This window comes from Leuciscus leuciscus, assembly GCF_965113295.1.
Source record: "Leuciscus leuciscus genome assembly, chromosome: 1".
Classification (NCBI taxonomy): Eukaryota; Metazoa; Chordata; class Actinopteri; order Cypriniformes; family Leuciscidae; genus Leuciscus; species Leuciscus leuciscus.
In genome coordinates this window covers 15,464,500-15,486,157 of record NC_138725.1, presented here as the reverse complement: position 1 = coordinate 15,486,157, position 21,658 = coordinate 15,464,500, and the positions used below count along the sequence as shown (strand labels likewise).

Genomic DNA, 21,658 nt, shown 5'->3' with positions numbered 1-21,658 from the left:
TTTGCCTTGTTGTGTGCAGTAGAATTTTGATGCATCGTAGAATCGAATTGTATCGAATCGTTACCTGGTGAATCGTAATCGAATCGAATTGTGAGGGCAGTGCCAATGCACACCCCTATAATACAGTATTTGATTTTTACACACGCAGTGTTTTCGCCAACTGACCTAAACCGTTGACCCCTGAAGTTATGACTTCTGAAGGCCTAGATTCACTCGGTTGAAAAATGGTATTTTGTAATTTATAACTGTTATATTATATTTTACTGTTATTAAACTGTATATTTATATTAACAGGATATATTAATCTGTTATGTTATATTTATAACATTAAATAAATCAAATCAAACAGAGGTATATAGTAAATAAAGATAAGGACAGTAAAATGTAGTCAAGTATCATAAATGTACAACTAAGCACATGTATGATAAGGACAGCAAAATGTAGTCAAGTATCATAAATGTACAACTAAATAAAGACATTAACATTTCTTCCTCCCCCGTGCAATTCCCAGCAAATGGTATGTCCGGGCAGAACCAATAATGCTAAAATGTTGTTCCTGTCCGGACTCTAATCCTGCAGCGGACCATGTCTGAAGTTCATCACTGTAAACTTAAACTCAAAATAGAAACATTTACAACGTAACTAATTTGTGTGCACTTCAAATCAGTAACAATGTATATGTGCTGTAAATGTAAACATATGAAAAACTAACAATAAATAATTAATATTGTTTTGTGTGGTTCTTATAATCCATCATTATACTGAAACAAATGAATGTGAATAACAAAATAAGAGTTTAAATAAAGATTATTCTTAAATACATGTCCTTCGTGTAAATGTACGCGCAACAAATGCTAACATTTTAAACTTCTACATATATTTTGAGTAGATAACCGATAGTATATTCTCAGTAAAGGGTTTCACCCTGTGTGTTTCCACACTGATTAAGGATAGTTCGGGAGATACAAGTAAAAAGATCTTATACGTGTAAAAGATCATAGCTACAAGTAAGGTCATGATTTGAATTAAGACGGGTAAAATTAAATATTCGCTCAAGACAAACTTTACCTATGCCACGCCAGTGGCGCCACGGACCACCAGCATCTCTGAAAAATGTGTGGTGATTTTCTAAAAGATACAACTTAATCTAAATAAGAGCAATGTAGAGTCCTCGGATTTCTTAAAACAAAACAACAACAACAACAACAACAACAAAAAAACATTGTGACAAACTTTGACAACATGTTGTATGGACAAAAATACTGTTTGAAATATTTTTGTATAAATAAGATCTAAGACGCCTAAGCACAGTTTTTCAACCATCTAAAGTTTTTGAACAGATGCTGTTTAGTAACAATTATACCTTAGGTTAAATTTAAGCAAAAATCATTTACATCATACATAAGTCTTCTAAGAAGATATGATTTTAATAAAACTTTAAAGATTTGATTTAAACAGTCTTTTAGTTTTAAAATGTCTTATTGAAACTTTTAAGGTTATGCTTTTAAATGATTTATTTCACACTGTAGTTTATCTCTGAAGGATCTGGGGCTGTTTTGTTTGACAACCTAAACTATTTGCTTTTTGGATTGTTGCATAACGAACTACTTCACCTCTCTGGAAATGTAAGGTGTTTTTATTTATATATTTATTTAGCTTAATTTTATTAAATTATTAATTTAATTTTTGAAAATGTACAAATGTAGTTTTCTGTGATGGTCGTGTTTAGGTGTAAGGGATAGAATATGCAGTTACAGTACAAAAATCATTATGGCTATGGAAAGCCATAAAAATTGAAACTCCGCATGGACAAAAAATTATGATTGAATCTTTTCATATAAATGAGATATAAGACGACTAAGTGCAGTTTTTCAACCATCGAAAGTTTTTGAACAGACATTGTCTCACATTATAACAATTATACTTTAGGGTCACCGTTAAACAAAATCATTACAGAAATCTTCTAAAAGGTAAATAGAAGATATGAATGTATTCAAAACTTTAAAGATTTTTTTAAGAAAGAAAGTTAAGAACTTTAAACTTCAAACTAAAACAGTCTTTTACTTTTAAAAGATCATATTTAAACTTTTATGATTATGCTTTGAAATAAATTTAGTACGAACAAAACTTTGGCTCTGGAAAGGCGTTAGCAGACTAACATTACATACGCTGTGACATGATGCACATAGAGATTAGTTCATTTTTTTAGAACCGTGTGTGTGCGCGCGTGCAATACAGCTTAGAAATGATATTAAATTATTTATTTTATAGTTTTCTGTGATGGTCGTGTTTAGGTGTACATGATCGAATATGCAGTTACGGTACAAAAATCATCATGGCTATGGAAAGCCATCAAAATTGAAACTCCGCATGGACAAAAAATGCTGATTGAATCTTTTCATATAAATGAGATATAAGACGACTAAGTACAGTTTTTCAACCATCTAAAGTTTTTGAACAGACATTGTTTAATAACAATTATACCTCAATTTAAACAAAATCATTACAGTAATCTTCTAAAAGATAAATAGAAGATATGAATGTATTCAAACTTTAAAGATTTTATTTAAACAATCTTTTATTTTTAAAAGATATCATTTAAACTTTTAAGATTATGCTTTTAAATGAATTTAGTGTGAACAAAACTTTGGCTCTGGAAAGGCGTTAGTAGACTAACATTACATACGCTGTGACATGATGCACATAGAGATTAGTTAATTTTTTAGAACCGTGTGTGTGCGCGTGTGCAATACAGCTTAGAAATGATCTTAAATTATTTATTTATTTCATTTTTGAAAATGTACAAATGTAGTTTTCTGTGATGGTCGTGTTTAGGTGTACATGATCGAATATGCAGTTACGGTACAAAAAATCATTATGGCTATGGAAGACCCCCCACCATAAAAATGTAAACCCCGCATGGACAAAAAAATGCTGATTGAATCTTTTCATATAAATGAGATTTAAGACGACTAAGTACAGTTTTTGAACAGACATTGTTTAATAACCGTTAAACAAAATCATTACAGTAATCTTCTAAAAGATAAATAGAAGATGTGTATTTATTCAAACTTTAAAGATTTCATTTAAACAATCTTTTATTTTTAAAAGATATCATTTAAACTTTTAAGATTATACTTATAAACTCAGCACCTGATATCCTGATCACTGAATTTGTGTGACTCTCTGACACACACACACACAACACACACACACACACACACAGACACAGACACAGACACAGACACAGACACACACACACACACACACACACACACACACACACACACACACACACACACACACACACACACAGACACACACACACACACACACACACACACACACACACACACACACACACACACACACACAGACACACACACACACACACACACACACACACACACACACACACACACACACACACAGACACAGACACAGACACAGACACACACACACACACACACACAGACACACACACACACACACACACACACACACACAGACACAGACACACACACACACACACACACACACACACACAACACACACACACACACACACACACACACACACACACACACACACAGACAGACACACACACACACACACACACCCTTTGGCTGGTGCTTTTTGAAAGCTCCGCAGGTCAAACGCTGGTGTAAAGAGGCCAGAGGGCCCTGATTTCTAATAAAGATAATTTTTTATTTTGTGAACCCGTTTCATTTATTGCGTTGTTTCATAAGCTGTATGTTTTTTCTTCAACTCTCTAAACATTTAACTGATTGTTTCATAACATGTAGGCCTATGTTGTTTTTGTTTTGTTTGTTTTTTGTTTTTTTCTTCAACTCTATAAACATTTAACTCATTGCAATTTCCATTTTATTTAAACTGGATAGTTCTACATTTATTTCAACTTTTTGTGTGAGGTTTTAGTAAGATCTTTATTTTATATTATTTATAATCATTTATATTCTTTTAAAGAACAGAATGTTTTATGTAAGATGATATTTTATATTATTGTATATTATATTATTTGTGTGAAATAGACATTATTTTATAAAATCTCTGTTTCTCACTATCACTGTGCTCTGGAATGTGGAGGAGCAGAAGGAGGGGGATGTCAGAATGCGGAGGGCGCGCGCCACCACTCAGGCCGAGGCTGTGCTGGAGAGGCGCTTTAGTTATCTAAACATGTGAGATGATTTTTTATTTTATTTTTTTCGTGAACCCGTTTCATTTATTGCATTGGTGCAATACTGTAAGCTATATGTTTTTTCTTCAACTCTCTAAACATTTAACTGATTGTTTCATAACCTGTATGTTTTTTTGTTTGTTTTTTGTTTGTTTTTTAACTCTATAAACATTTAACTGATTGCAATTGTTTTTGTGACTCCATTTTATTTAAACTTTTGGTGTTTGGTCAAGATCTTTATTTTATATTCTTTTAAAAGAACTGAATGGTTTTTCAACATTTGTGTGAGATAAACTTCCACAGTTTTTTCTTATCAGTTTCACAGTACAGCCCGGATACCCTCAGGAATATGTAGGGAGGATCGTGTGTGTGTGTGATACCAACTTCAAAAACACACACTAACTGTCATGTTCAAAAGGTTTCAAACAATTAAAACTAGCTGTCATATAGCCATGACGTATTAATCACAGTGTCTTCAAACGATCAAAAGGCTTCAAAAAACACTAACTGTCATGTTCAAAAGGCATCAAACTAGCTGTCAGATACCATGACGTATTGTTATAACACGTTCTGTCAATATCAAAAGGCTTCAAAAGCCTTCAAAAGGCATCAAAACCCGAAACTAGCTGTCAATAACATGATCAAAAGTCATACTAACTGTCAACCTGTCAATCAAAAGTCAAAACTAACTGTCAACCTGTCAATCAAAAGTCAAAACTAACTGTCAACCTGTCAATCAAAAGTCAAAACTAGCTGTCAAAAGCCCTTTGAGCCCTTTGATCCTATGCCAAAAGGGGCGGGACACCTGTCACCGGAAGGGGCGGTACACCGGAAGGGGCGGGACATGTCACCGGAAGGGGCGGGACATGTCACCGGAAGGGGCGTGGCACCTGTCAATCAATCATTTTTTGACAGGTGTACCAGAGTATCAACTACTTGCATATGCTCTTTGCAATTCTAATTTGTTCACAGCATTGTGCGAAAGAAAAAATACACCCTTATTTACAACAAACATAAACTCCCTTTGGGTAGAGCTGTGCACAACTGGAAACAATATTGCAGTACATATTGGAACTGAACATACAACATACATAGTACTGTAATCATTCATGCACATCCAGACATTCCTCTCTGTCTAAAAGCTGAGATTCACCTGAGAGAAATTGTTCAATTTAGGAGAAATAAATCACCCCACCATTATTATTTGGTTTATATGGTTTATTAAGTACAGTGTTAAGAATGATACAAATATAATTACCACATTTGACGAGTCATTTGCCAAACCTGTTCAGTTAAAAATCCGGTCTATTTATACATGGTGTTCGCGCCATCTTGGTAGCGCGTCCGTGTGTGTGTGACGTCACCGGAGGTTCCATCCATCATAGCTGTACAAAATAAATGTTTTATGAGTTATTTGTTTTATTATTTATGTGTGTATTTATGCTGTGATGTGTAAAATAAAAACGCATTCTTGAACCTTGAACCTCTGTCACTTTGGACCTCCATCCGCTACTGCTATCTTAACAGAAACCTTTTCAGTAGCAAACTAATTTTTATTACTAATAATGTAATTATTTTATTTCTGGATTTTAATGTCATGTGGGAAACTGCTAAAAGAAAGAAGTGAGACTAACAGTAATTCTCTCGTGTGCAAAAGTAGCCGATAAACTGTTCAGAGCAGATGTGTGTTGAGACAGTGTGGTTCACAGTATATGCACTTCTCACGTTTCACACACACTTAAAGCAACACTTCACTGTGACATCGTGTCACTAAACAGCAACTCTAGCAGAATTTAAACACTCATTTGATGAGAACAGAAGAAGTGAATAACCAGAGGAGGAGCTGATAGTGTTTAAAGGAAGAGTTGTAACTATATATAATGAAGAGAAAGACTGACAGAAACACAAAATGGCTGATAAGTGTGATCTGTGTCTGCTGGGACTGATCATTCTCTCTTCACTTCTCACAGGTAAAGAAATCTGTATTTTCTCTAAAGACATTGTAGGATTAAAAATAATCCAAGATATTTGAAATGAACAAAGACGTTTGCTTTACTGTTTTCCACCCCCTCTTTCTACCACAATGACCATTTGTAGTTCCTAAAGGCACAGAGGGGCTGATAGTGATCACTGTAGGCCAAGATGTGTGTATTTAGGGGTCGATGAATTGTCACACATTTAGTACCGTGGGGGAAGTTATAATTATCTGATTGGTCAGTTTGAACGTCTCACATTTGGGTAAAAAAATAAATAAAAATAATAATAAATCAACTGAAAATAGAACATTAGTTTTTCTTTGGCTGCGGTAGCTTTGTCTTTAAATACATTTGATATTGCAAAAAAGCTGAAAGAAAACAGGATCAGATGACAATGGCTGTTTGTTAATGGTCACAATCATCATCTAGTGCCACAGATCTCATTTATTGTCTAATGTATTTTATCAGGGCAGTTTTTTTACAATGTGTATTTTAGTTTTCTGCTTTTAATGCTGGTATGTTTTATGTTTTCATTTATTAACATATATCATAATGATCACTGAGATATACTGTGTTTCAGGCACCAGTGGAGCGTATGATCATGTGTTCATCAGTTCTGGTGGAAATGTGCGTCTGTCCTGTAATAATGCTCTTTCTGACTGCAAATCAACTACATGGATCTACTCTAACAGATTCAGATATACAGTAATAGTTGAACTGGTTAAATTAGGGATAAAGAATAAAGACACAGAGAGACATGAGAGACTGAGTCTGGAGTCTGACTGCTCTCTGAACATCAAGAACGTCACAGAAGAAGAAGATCATGGATTATATGTATGCCAACAATATGTGAACGGACAGAAACAAGAACCTGATGCACGTGTTTATCTGCATGTTCTTCATGGTAAGTTTATGATTATGTGGTCAATTTAAAATTCTCCCTTTAAACTCAGATGATGATTGAAGAGTCTATGATTTGTGTTCAGTTTCAGTGTCTCCATCATCATCTTCATCATCATCTTCATCCTCACAGACTGAGATCAGTCCAGGCCGCTCTGTGACTCTCTCCTGTCAGTTGTATTCATATACTGGATTCTCCTGTAATTATCTGGTCAGTTCTGAGGGAATTGAGCTGTTGTGGGTGAATCAGACTGGTGTTGATCTGAAGACAGACTCCAGATATCAGATATTATCATCATCAGCTCCAGGACACTGTATCATCATCACTCTGACTACAACACTCCTGAATGAAGATAACAACAGAGAGTGGAGATGTCAGCTTACTCACAGAAATCAACTCAAGACCTCAGTCAGATACACTGTCAAGTATTCAGGTGAGAAAACAGTGTTAGAAGAGCCTCATAATGTCAGTAACACTAAGGTCTATCAGTATCACTGAACCAGAACAAACTGAGGGAACAAAAGCTTCTTTGACTCTCACAGAAGAGTAACTCAAAGCATTGCTTCAAACTAATGAACTGCAGTGAAGTAACAGTCCAAAACGTGATGCTGGAAATAATAAAGGAATTGAAACTTTACAGCAAAAAATCAACTTTTTATGTAATGTGATGATCAAAGTTAAAATATGAATGTCATATTGTACAGTATTAATGATCTGAACTAACATTCATCTTCACAGCTCAAGCTGATTCAACGCCAGCAGTGAATCCAGTCCACATCACACACTCTCAGGATCCCTCAACTATAAACACACACGTTTCTAAAGGTACATCATCACTGTCTTTCTCACATCAGTGCTTTCCAGTGCATAATGCTAGAGTTATCTTCAGTGTTAACTCATCAAAATATGACTGTCATATTCTACAGTATGATTGTCACATTGAGTTGTTGTTTTAGTTTAATTTCATGGACTTTTATGGTGTGTCCCAATTAGCGTACTTATGCATATTCTAGGACATGTTTAGTATAAACAGTGAGAGTAGTGTGTTCATATAACACTCCGGTTCTTTCACTCGATTCTCCCAGAAAGCGTCACATGAAGACGATATGTTGAGCTCATCCATGCAGCGCATTCACTGTAGATCCATGAAAAACAGCAAACAGACATAAAATACTGCTCATCCACTCACAAAATTATCAAAAAACATACATATAAAAGTAAACAAAACAAATATACAAAAAAAGAGAGAAACACAAAATAAGCCGTACACTCGTAATGCTCGGCAACAAGTTTAACATAAAACTTCAGTTATTCATCAAGTCTGGGTGTCTTATGACCCCAATATGAAATAAACTGATTTAAATATCTTTTGAGTGTGTAGCAGAAGGCCGACTTCACTTATTTTTTTACTCAATTCACCTACTTATACTACGCCCTAAAAGTATTCCGGTTCCTTGCCACTGTTGCCTTTGGCTTGCTCAGTTGGGGATATTTTGGGGATATTTAATTTAATTTTATCAATCAAGAAATTCCTCTTGAAACAAACTTTGTTGTATTATTTTAATTTAATACTGTGAAGCTGCTTTGATACAATCTGTATTGTGAAAAGCGCTATACAAATAAACTTGACTTGACTTGACTTGACATGCCCCCATGGAAGAAAATTTAGGCTATAAAGCCTATCATGATCATTTTGCCAACAATGAACCATGGATTTGTTTAGTTTATAATACGTTTTATTTTTTACTTAAAGGCAGTGTAGGTAAAAAAATTATTAAAAACTTTCTTCCAAATTTGTTTAAACTTTATATATATATCAATGCATAATTAAAATGTAAGAACTCTGATAAAAAGAGTATAAAAATTGATTGACTCTAGACCGTTTAATCTGTATTAAACACAGCTCATTATTTCCATTCGGGACGAAACATAGGATTGGCTTAGGCGGCTGTCACTCTCTCGCAACCATGGCAACCACCCATTTGCCACACAGAACCTGCCCACTTGCGCGTACCCGTTTGATTTGAGGAATTCAAGAGGCACCTAGGAATACCAAAACAATGGCAGAGAAAGAGCAAGCAAAATTCAGTACCGGCCTATGCAGTTAGTGAAGGCAAACCAGGCAAAAAAAGGAAGACAGTAACAGTACAAGAAAAGGCATTGAACAAAAAGTCTTTGGATAAACAAAGAAATAAAACGCGAGTTAATATCGGCGTGGCTTTCCAGCGATGGCGAGAACTGAGGGACCTCAAGGGGCTGAAAAGTGACTCCTCGATGGCTTTATTTCTGCTGGACAGGTAAATCTTTCTTTTTGTATTTTGATCATACATATTTTTTTTGTTTATTTTTTCATGAAGCATGTGTCATTTGCACACGTAGCTGCGTAATATAGGCTAGCTAACATAACATTACTTAGCGAGCTGTAGTAGAGATAATCTATAATCTATCGTAGTATAATCTATTGGCATAGGCGTCGATTTCGGGGGGGACGCGTACCCACCAGATTTCGTCATGAGTCATTTTGTACCCACCACTTTTAACTTCCGTCCATATTAATTTGACTTTTGGTTCGAATTTTTTTTTTTTTTTTTTTTTTACCGTTTTCACTGGTTATGAGGAGCAATATGAGAGAGAAATTTAGTAATCATTGTCTGACCCAACAAAAAAAAACATTATAATATTAATTTTATTTTATTTTTCGTGTTCGCATTTATGAGGGAAAAAACAACGTGTCAGTTCTCGGGTACGGACGTGAGCGCTCTTGAAAGCGGCACTAAGACTGCTTTAAAACTTTCACAGAGACCTCAAACAGAACAGATGCCTTTCTTTAAATTGAATTTCGTTTTGTATTAATTATATCTTAATTTTAATCAATGTTTCATGAACCAATTGCCTGGATGGATTTAATAAAGAAGTAAATAGGCCGATAGCAGAATCACGACATGAAGGCGCCGGCGAGTGAACTGGAGTTCGTATAATGCACATTCACATTCACAGCGTATTTAGACACATTTAGACGCATTCATAATCATTACTTTTACCGTTTTTTTGTGGCAAGCTTTATGCATGCGGTCGTGCGCTTGAGTGCGGCTATATTACGTAAACGCTCATTATCCTGTAGTAGGCTATAAGTAATTCAATTAATATAAAGGGGGGGGTTTGTCCACGAATGACTTAAATGAACAACTAGCCTACTAGTCGAACTTTTAGTCGGAAGCAGCCCTTATTCCACATATTATCGATTTCGAACCAGGCAACAGGACATCTGGTGAGCGAGCGACCCTGCGGAATGAACGAGCGGAGCGGAATATTCAGAAATGCGCTCTCCACTCACGAGCTCTGATCGGAACAAACCCGAACCTCACTGTCTGCTGAACTTGCGCAGAAACATCAAAATATAACCAGCTTTTTAAAATGGTTTTATAAAACTAAACACTATTTTAGCACAAATTATGAGCTTATTGGCGATTTTTTTTTTTATAATTATTGACAAAATTCGAATAGGCTATAGTAGGCCTAAAAGTTGTTTTTTTTGTTTGTTTTTTTTTTGTGAAAGTTTTGGGTGGGCCTGTTGAAAAGTGCCTGAGCTACAGGACATCATCTTTCAAAACATAACCTGCGCGAAAGAGAGAAAAAAAAAAAAAGAATGCATCATTGTACCCATCACTTCTGAAAATGCACTTCCGAATGCGTCTCTGTCCCCAGCACATTTCAAACCAAACTGACGCCCATGTCTATTGGTCTAGCTCAAGATGATAGCTATAGTGTTGAATTGTGCATAATTTTGCTTTAGATAACTAAATACATGTTTAACAGATAGGCCTAAGTTTACTCCGCATCTAGGATCTTTTCTTAGAACTATATTTACCCTCTGTCTAACTCTTTTACCATGTTCACCTGGAAGTTTAGTGAGTACTAAAATACATCTTATTTGTTTATATTCATAATGATAAAGTTCAATTTTTTTATTACATGTGATTCTGACATGATGTCACTGCATGCACTGCGCTCCTTCCTCTCCGCTCGTCTCAGGTAAATAATGCGTCTTCAGCTCAGCTGTCGGAGTCGCGCGTTCATGTGTTTTGGGGGCGTGGCTTTGGAAGGAGCCCAGAAGGGAGGGGGTGGAGTGAATGAAAATAATGAGCTGTCTTTAAAACAGTCGTGAGAGGTCTACAGACACTCGATTTTTATACTTTCTTTTTCAGAGTACTTAGATTTTAATTATGCATTGATATATATATAAAGTTTAAACAAATTTGGAAGAAAGTTTTTTTTATACATTTTTTACCTACCCTACCTTTAAACAAATACAACATATAACATTCAAAACTTATCGGCTTAGACTGCATTTGAAGAAAAATAAACACAACAGTTTTCTGTAGCCTTGTGCGAACTTATTCAATAGAATTAGACTTCTAGAATGTTCTTTCCAGTGCAACAAATTATATTTTTAATTTAATTAGACAACATTTTAAGGAAGTGTAGTGCAAATATATTTATATAATTATACTTCCATTATAGTTAACTTTCTTTCCAGTGCAAAACAATAATACATAAAAAACAGCTAATAAGGAAAATCTAAAATATTGCACTCAAATACTGCATTCAAGCAATACAACACCTGAATGTATGCACACATGGAAAATCTCACAGAAATAAATAAACCTCCAGACTAAGCACATTGTGCAGCTATTTTTTCCATTTGTACTTTTTTGATTTCTTTACAATGTCAGGCTAAACCTGTACTATCTCTTTTAATATCTTTTAATCACTTTCTTATCAACTATATTTGAGTTTTAAAAATCCACATGATTACATAGCCTACCATATCAGCCTCTGGAGACGTCTGACGGACAAGGAACCTTGACATCGCTCCCTCCTGTGCCCGGACAATTGGCCTTGTATTCATTGTCCCTCACGCATTACAGCCACGGGTAGTCATTTTCCCATTAAATTCTATATGTTTGTGCTCTTTTCTTTTTCGCCGGCTGCTCGGAGGCGCTCGGAGGTAGTCATTTTTACATTTCCCGCTGTTGTCACTTGTCGTCATCGTTGCTATGATACGTGACTCACAATGACTGAAACGACCAATTAAAAGGGCATTCTCTGATGATGTTCCAAGATGTTAAAAACGCTACGCTGATCATAGACAAACAGGGGGAGAAATTAGTATCTACCGCACTGTCTGTTTTTTTTTGTTCTTATCATAGCCTACAAATGTCTTCGTTCATAGTCTGACATATATTAGAAGCTATGTGTCATGGATTTGCACTGAATTGATTCTCAAAAATACGGAACAAAGTGCGTTCCGTATCAGTTCAATACGGAACAAGACTTTAATGTGTCAAATACGGAACGATTCCGTATCATACGGAACGGTTGGCAACCCTAGTTAACAGGCTTATTAAGGCTGAGATGACAGGTTTTGTGGCTCAGATAAGGTCCAGTTGTGGTTTATTTCTTTTCTCTTGGCTGACATGTGGCATTGCTATGGCCTGTTTGTGGCCCAGATCTGGCAAACAGGAGCGGTCCGCCCAAGGGCCGTCATTCCACACTGCATGTGAGCCAGATCATCTTTCCACATGTGCCAGATGTGGGCCGGATCTGGGCCGAAACAATGTTGCTATGTGGGTTATAGCTAGCCTAACGGCTAAGATGCTAACAGACTTTTTCAAAGACACTAAACCATTTCTGTAAACGAAATAATCAACAGAAGCGTATTAATTACATGTAAGAAAGTGTCAGGAAAAGTTGTGTGTATTATTTGTGTAACTTTAGGGAATAAACTTGCCTGAAAGCCGTGAAAACAACAGTGAGACAGAGTTTTTGGAGCTTGTCAGTTGAGTTTCCGCCCCGTTTCCATGGTAACTCCCTCCGCTCCTGTTTAAATGCTACTCGAATGTTCAGTGAGCGCTCCCATTAAAACATGTCAAAGTTATGTCGAATTTACATGAATATACATCTAGAATTAAAACATAAAAAATACTGATGAAGTGAATTATAAGAAAAAAAAAAGATAAAATGTCCTGATACTTTTTTTTTTTAAGTGGATAGTAGGCTTAAAGGGTAACTAAACCCCTGGTCAGAGCCTGACTCCACCCACTGACAATATTTGAAAAATTATGGAAAAGTAGGCAGAGCCCAGTGGAGAGGGGGCGTGCATCTGAGACGTATCTCTCATAGACAGTATATAAACTGGACACAGCGACCCCATAGGTTTCAACGGAGAAAAGTGAAGAAAATTAGAAGCACTCATTTCCTGATTGCCGAGCGAACTGCGCAGACTCAAACTGAGCTTGACAACGTGGATGTGACGTGAGCAGCCTGTCTGACAGTTGTAAGTCTTCTAGTAGCTGTGCCAAGAGAAATCTGAATCATTCCCTTCCGAAACTTGCAGAGACGGAGAGCGTGAGTAGGAGCTGTCCATGAGCTAGGAGCAGGAGTAACTTTACTATTCTCTATGGGCTTCTCCCTTGACTTTATCGGACTTTATGCCTCCACGTCCCCCCGATTGACTGCGAGCTTCTCTTCCTGTCTCTACGGTAATTTCCAGAGAGTCGCGTGGTTATGACGCAATCGTTAGCCTGTTTTTACAAAAACTGCTTCTACGTGGCCATAACGTAAGATACAAGGTAATGGAGCATTTTATACATTGTCGTGTTTCTTTAGAAATAAATAATGGACAAATGGAGTCTTTAAACGCCTCAGATGTAAAGTTATTCGCTGTCAAAGTGACGCCAAAATGAATGGGAGTCAATGGGATGCTAATAGCAGGTGAAGGCTTGTTAGCCAATGGCGGCCGCCGGGGGTGGTACGGAAATCGAGAGCTCGATTACCCCCCTGGTATCTCTCTGTAGGCAAGGGCGTTGTTAGCTGGTTCCCTCTGTCACCAACCACCATAACTTCCAAAAGGAAATTTCAACTGCAGTAGCCAATGTTCAACCTGAAGAGGGCAGCACTCAGACGTTTTTACACCATATTTTGTAAAATTAAAACACTTTAAACACAAATGTCAAAATTACTTGAATCAATGAACAGCACTAATAAAGCCCCATTCTTACAGATTATTAACTTACAAAAATTTGGTTTAGGGTTTAGTTACCCTTTAATATAAATACAATAGACTAAACATGGTGTAGAAACAAAGTGTGGCCAAGTAGTATAAATCTACATTGTTTCTATTTTGTATTAAAAAATGTTTGTGGCCCCTTTAAGAAATCTCTCTCTTCTCGCGATACTATTCACTGGTTTTGGATGCGCACGCGCGACCAGAGAACAAGCGGGAAGGAAGTCGACCGGAAGTTGAAGCCGGCCGCGTGCCACCATCTTGTAGCAGAACTTCACCTGCTGTTAGCATCCCATTGACTCCCATTCATTTTGGCGTCACTTTGACAGCGAATAACTTTACATCTGAGGCGTTTAAAGACTCCATTTGTCCATTATTTATTTCTAAAGAAACACGACAATGTATAAAATGCTCCATTACCTTGTAGCTTACGTTATGGCCCCGTAAAAACAGTTTTTGTAAAAGTAGGCTAACGATTGCGTCATAACCACGCGACTCTCTGTCGCACAGTAGAGAGATTACCGTATTGACGGGAGGAGAAGCTCGCGGGCAATCGGGGAGACGTGGAGGCAAAATGACAAAATAATTAATCAGAATACCTAGCAAAAGTTTCTCCTGCTCCTAGCTCATGGACACCTCCTACTCACGATCTCCGTCTCTGCAAGATTCGGAAGGGAATGATTCAGATTTCTCATGCCACAGCCACTAGAAGACAGACGGGTTGCTCACGTCACATCTACGTCGTCAAGCTCAGTTTGAGTCTGCGCGTCAGGAACGGAAGTCCTAAAAAATCACTGAAAACGGGCTTCACTTGCCTCAATTGAGTTCCAATGAGATGACTCTGTCCATTTCTTATACTGTCTATGCCAGAGAAGCATTTTCACTGTACAGAAGAGCTCCATGTTGCTTTGCATGCATCGATCTGATTCACTGCTTTATACTATCGTCTTTCTTGATGTATTTGGATCACACATGTGACGAGTGAACCTCGTGGTGATTGGTAAAGGTATTCCAAATAGTTTTACCATATTTTGGTTTGTTATGGAGTAGGCTAATAGATTTAAAGGGCACCTATTACACCGTTTTAGTGTGTCTCCTTTAAAAGTTAATGAGATGCAGTTCCACGCACATCGTTTCTCAATGTCAAGGAAGGATCCTCGGAAGCCAGAATTTCGAGGATGCTACGTCATCGAAGGACTGTTCCAATGTCGAGGATCCTCGGAATTTCAACCAAGGACTGATGGTGCGTTCTATTATTGTCAACGAACCGACTCGGACCTCGGATATGACGTCACTTCCACACTTCAAGCGTTCTGGTATGTTTTGCGCGTCCGAGTCGGAGAAAAACATGGACGCCACCCGGAAAGCTGTTGCTATGGTAGCACTGGCCGAGTACCAGGCGCTCCAAAATAAGTATGTGCTTCACCTAGTAACTAGTTTACCTTCTGTTAGCAACGCTAGCCACGTTTGAAACAAGGCTTCATTCAATATTGCACTCACAACAAGACCGATTCCCATACCCACAGGCAGTGATACGGACGCAAGAAGGTATTGCAGTAATACGACGAGTGAGTAAAATTTAAACAACGTCATTTAAACAACCAAAGCGGTACAAAAACAATGAAAACAAGTCACACAGGGCGCAGCCATCTTGGATTCCGTATCGGAATTCTTGCTCGGTGTCCTCACGTTTGTCCAAACTTCCGAGCGGCAAAATCCGAGGGAAGGGGGCGTGTTGGTGCGTGTTGCTAGGCAACGTCTGTCTTTCTAGTCGGAACTCCGAGACGGATAAATAATAGAACGCAGCATGAGTCCTTCGTTCGAAAAATACTCATATACAGGAAAGGATGCATATGTGTAGCCTTCGCGCTCTTCGCGCTCTCAAATCACCCACAATCCTATGCGCGCAGCTTTGATATCTTTTTCAAAAAAATTCTAAATGTCGGACGTTAACGGAGTCGGAGCGTTAACGGCGCAATATGCTTTCAAATGTAAGTATATTTACGTTACCAAACATTTGTTTAAAAAAAAAATTACATCCATTATGTTATGGGTCAAATTGATCCGCACTGTTTAAACACACTTGACAGTCAAAGAATCAATATGATTAAAAAGGAGTTTATTGATTTAAAAACGATTATATTGCCTGAGTGAACAGAACTGCGTCCATAGCAACGCTCTGTTTTTCATTTTCACTGACGTAATGACGCAATGACGTGCACTTACTAGCCTGTTCCAGAGCCGTTGAAAAACGTGTTCTCCGAATGCTAAAGAGGAGCCTCGCCTAGCCTCTGAAGGAAGTGACTTGGAAGGACCAGTCCTGCCAAGGAAGTATCCTTGACATTGAGAAACACCTTCTGTTTAGCTCACTCAAGGCGGGTCTATGCTCAAACTTCAGTGTCAATCAAAAGTCGTGGGCGGGGCTTGTGCAATTCTACGTCACATTGCATAGATTTTGAGAACAGCTCGTTCTGAGACAGTGCTTATGATTTTTGGGGATTTAAAAAAAAACACTGGTTGGATTTGTATCATTATAGGGTGGTTGTGTACACACACTGCCAGCACACATTTATGTTCAAGTGAAAGTGAAAGTGAATTTTGCATAATAGGTGCCCTTTAAATCTGACATATTGCGGTGCATTCCACTGTATTTCAGTGTGATTTACACATTTCATTCTGTATGACTTGTATTTTTGTGGATTTGGCATTTATCCACGGTCTAAACTTTTTGTGACATTTTATTCAACTGCATCCAAATTTACTGTAAATTGTTTTCCACAATTGCTAAGTATTTTTTTATTTTTTATTTTTTTTAACTAGTGAAATTCAAAAAAAAAAAAAAAAAAATTTTATTAGACTTGTATCTGTCTAATTGTGCTCCCATCGACCGCTGTTGGCCTACTTATTTAAAACAGCAGTCAGAATAAAACCCCAATTAGTTTGCTTCAGGTGTGTATTTCCTCCATTACACCCGGTTACAAAAAGTAGAAACAAATATTGCAAAACACACTGATTAAAAACTTGACATGATATAAGGCAAAAACATATTTTCACATATGTACACATATTTACATGAAGAACAATTTAAGCTTATGTTATAAGCATTTAAAAAAAATATTTTCAAAATATATTTCAATATATTTAACAGTGTACCACATAAATGTGAATATATTACATTTCTGTATGGGTAAACTTCTGCCTAGCCCCCCTAAAATATGTGATTAACTGTACACTAATTCGTGATCGCTTCAGTCTAGAGCCCTGCACGGTCCAAACACTCCAGCCCTAACCCGGCCTTGGCCCGTGGTGTTCAAGCCCTACCCGGCCCTGGCCCGACAACGGCTGCAATTTTTCAGACCGAACCCGACCCGAGACCAACATCAGCGGCGCCGTTTCTATTATGAGCGCGCATGCTACATACTCTCATTGGGAGCTGAGCCCCGCTAAAATGAAAATCCTAGAATCGCCCGTGAAAAAGGGGTCGATGAATTGTCACACATTTAGTACCGTGGGGGAAGTTGTAATTATCTGATTGGTCAGTTTGAACGTCTCACATTTGGGTAAAAAAAATCAACAAAAATAATAAATCAACTGAAAATAGAACATTAGTTTTTCTTTGGCTGCAGTAGCTTTGTCTTTAAATACATTTGATATTGCAAAAAAGCTGAAAGAAAACAGGATCAGATGACAATGGCTGTTTGTTAATGGTCACAATCATCATCTAGTGCCACGGATCTCATTTATTGTCTAATGTATTTTATCAGGGCAGTTTTTTACAGTGTGTATTTTAGTTTTCTGCTTTTAATGCTGGTATGTTTTATGATTTCATTTATTAACATATATCATAATGATCACTGAGATATACTGTGTTTCAGGCACCAGTGGAGCGTATGATCATGTGTTCATCAGTTCTGGTGGAAATGTGCGTCTGTCCTGTAATAATGCTCTTTCTGACTGCAAATCTAAAACTACATGGATCTACTCTAACAGATTCAGATATTCAGTAGTAGTTGAACTGGTTAAATTAGGGATAAAGAATAAAGACACAGAGAGACATGAGAGACTGAGTCTGGAGTCTGACTGCTCTCTGAACATCAAGAACGTCACAGAAGAAGATGATCATGGATTATATGTATGCAGACAAGATGTGAACGGACAGAAACAAGAACCTGAGGCACGTGTTTATCTGCATGTTCTTCATGGTAAGTTTATGATTATGTGGTCAATTTAAAATTCTCCCTTTAAACTCAGATGATGATTGAAGAGTCTGTGATTTGTGTTCAGTTTCAGTGTCTCCATCATCATCATCATCATCATCTTCATCCTCACAGACTGAGATCAGTCCAGGCCGCTCTGTGACTCTCTACTGTCAGTTGTATTCATATACTGGATTCTCCTGTAATGATTTGGTCAGTTCTGAGGGAATTGAGCTGTTGTGGGTGAATCAGACTGGTGTTGATCTGAAGACAGACTCCAGATATCAGATATTATCATCATCAGATCAATATCGCTGTATCATCATCACTCTGACTACAACACTCCTGAATGAAGATAACAACAGAGAGTGGAGATGTCAGCTTACTCACAGAAATCAACTCAAGACCTCAGTCAGATACACTGTCAAGTATTCAGGTGAGAAAACAGTGTTAGAAGAGCCTCATAATGTCAGTAACACTAAGGTCTATCAGTATCACTGAACCAGAACAAACTGAGGGAACAAAAGCTTCTTTGACTCTCACAGAAGAGTAACTCAAAGCATTGCTTCAAACTAATGAACTGCAGTGAAGTAACAGTCCAAAACGTGATGCTGGAAATAATAAAGGAATTGAAACTTGACAGCAAAAATATAAACTTTTTATGTAATGTGATGATCAAAGTTAAAATATGAATGTCATATTGTACAGTATTAATGATCTGAACTAACATTCATCTTCACAGCTCAAGCTGATTCAACGCCAGCAGTGAATCCAGTCCACATCACACACTCTCAGGATCCCTCAACTATAAACACACACGTTTCTAAAGGTACATCATCACTGTCTTTCTCACATCAGTGCTTTCCAGTGCATAATGCTAGAGTTATCTTCAGTGTTAACTCATCAAAATATGACTGTCATATTCTACAGTATGATTGTCACATTGAGTTGTTGTTTTAGTTTAATTTCATGGACTTTTATGGTGTGTCCCAATTAGCGTACTTATGCATATTCTATGACATGTTTAGTATAAACAGTGAGAGTAGTGTGTTCATATAACACTCCGGTTCTTTCACTCGATTCTCCCAGAAAGCGTCACATGAAGACGATATGTTGAGCTCATCCATGCAGCGCATTCACTGTAGATCCATGAAAAACAGCAAACAGACATAAAATACTGCTCATCCACTCACAAAATTATCAAAAAACATACATGTAAAAGTAAACAAAACAAATATACAAAAAAAGAGAGAAACACAAAATAAGCCGTACACTCGTAATGCTCGGCAACAAGTTTAACATAAAACTTCAGTTATTCATCAAGTCTGGCTGTCTTATGACCCCAATATGAAATAAACTGATTTAAATATCTTTTGAGTGTGTAGCAGAAGGTACTACGCCCTAAAAGTATTCCGGTTCCTTGCCACTGTTGCCTTTGGCTTGCTCAGTTGGGGATATTTTGGGGATATTTAATTTAATTTTATCAATCAATAAATTCCTCTTGAAACAAACTTTGTTGTATTATTTTAATTTAATACTGTGAAGTTGCTTTGATACAATCTGTATTGTGAAAAGCGCTATACAAATAAACTTGACTTGACTTGACTTGACATGCCCCCATGGAAGAAAATTTAGGCTATAAAGCCTATCATGATCATTTTGCCAACAATGAACCATGGATTTGTTTAGTTTATAATACGTTTAATTTTTTACTTAAACAAATACAACATATAACATTCAAAACTTATCGGCTTAGACTGCATTTGAAGAAAAATAAACACAACAGTTTTCTGTAGCCTTGTGCGAACTTATTCAATAGAATTAGACTTCTAGAATGTTCTTTCCAGTGCAAAAAATTATATTTTTAATTTAATTAGACAACATTTTAAGGAAGTGTAGTGCAAATATATTTATATAATTATACTTCCATTATAGTTAACTTTCTTTCCAGTGCAAAACAATAATACATAAAAAAACAGCTAATAAGGAAAATCTAAAATATTGCACTCAAATACTGCATTCAAGCAATACAACACCTGAATGTATATGCACATGGAAAATCTCACAGAAATAGATAAACCTCCAGACTAAGCACATTGTGCAGCTATTTTTTCCATGTGTACTTTTTTGATTTCTTTACAATGTCAGGCTAAACCTGTACTATCTCTTTTAATATCTTTTAATCACTTTCTTATCAACTATATTTGAGTTTTAAAAATCCACATGATTACATAGCCTACCATATCAGCCTCTGGAGACGTCTGACGGACAAGGAACCTTGACATCGCTCCCTCCTGTGCCCGGACAATTGGCCTTGTATTCATTGTCCCTCACGCATTACAGCCACGGGTAGTCATTTTCCCATTAAATTCTATATGTTTGTTCTCTTTTCTTTTTCGACGGCTGCTCGGAGGTAGTCATTTTTACATTTCCCGCTGTTGTCACTTGTCGTCATCGTTGCTACGATACGTGACTCACAATGACTGAAACGACCAATTAAAAGGGCATTCTCTGATGATGTTCCAAGATGTTAAAAACGCTACGCTGATCATAGACAAACAGGGGGAGAAATTAGTATCTACCGCACCGTCGGTTTTTTTTGTTCTTATCATAGCCTACAAATGTCTTCGTTCATAGTCTGACATATATTAGAAGCTATGTGTCATGGATTTGCACTGAATTGATTCTCAAAAATACGGAACAAAGTGCGTTCCGTATCAGTTCAATACGGAACAAGACTTTAATGTGTCAAATACGGAACGATTCCGTATCATACGGAACGGTTGGCAACCCTAGTTAACAGGCTTATTAAGGCTGAGATGACAGGTTTTGTGGCTCAGATAAGGTCCAGTTGTGGTTTATTTCTTTTCTCTTGGCTGACATGTGGCATTGCTATGGCCTGTTTGTGGCCCAGATCTGGCAAACAGGAGCGGTCCGCCCAAGGGCCGTCATTCCACACTGCATGTGGGCCAGATCATCTTTCCACATGTGCCAGATGTGGGCCGGATCTGGGCCGAAACAATGTTGCTATGTGGGTTATAGCTAGCCTAACGGCTAAGATGCTAACAGACTTTTTCAAAGACACTAAACCATTTCTGTAAACGAAATAATCAACAGAAGCGTATTAATTACATGTAAGAAAGTGTCAGGAAAAGTTGTGTGTATTATTTGTGTAACTTTAGGTAATAAACTTGCCTGAAAGCCGTGAAAACAACAGTGAGACAGAGTTTTTGGAGCTTGTCAGTTGAGTTTCCGCCCCGTTTCCATGGTAACTCCCTCCGCTCCTGTTTAAATGCTACTCGAATGTTCAGTGCTCGCTCC

General features: G+C 37.2%; 1 protein-coding gene across 5 annotated transcripts in view; it reads left to right on the top strand.

Moving 5' to 3' along the window:
* The first annotated feature begins 5,458 nt into the window (after window positions 1-5,458).
* Window positions 5,459-21,658, top strand: part of LOC309501403 (uncharacterized protein) — a 52,358-nt gene continuing 36,158 nt past the window's right edge. The window contains exons 1-4 of one of the 5 annotated variants that reach the window (XM_082173482.1): window positions 5,459-6,168; window positions 18,017-18,343; window positions 18,426-18,773; window positions 19,080-19,166. In XM_082173482.1, the coding sequence (XP_082029608.1) occupies window positions 6,108-6,168; window positions 18,017-18,343; window positions 18,426-18,773; window positions 19,080-19,166 (823 nt within the window). In that variant the 5' untranslated portion in view covers window positions 5,459-6,107. Of the gene's footprint in view, window positions 6,169-6,754; window positions 7,079-7,160; window positions 7,509-7,813; window positions 8,219-18,016; window positions 18,344-18,425; window positions 18,774-19,079; window positions 19,167-21,658 lie in introns of those variants that run through there. The other 4 variants (XM_082173486.1, XM_082173483.1, XM_082173485.1 and 1 more) reach the window with 4 other exon arrangements.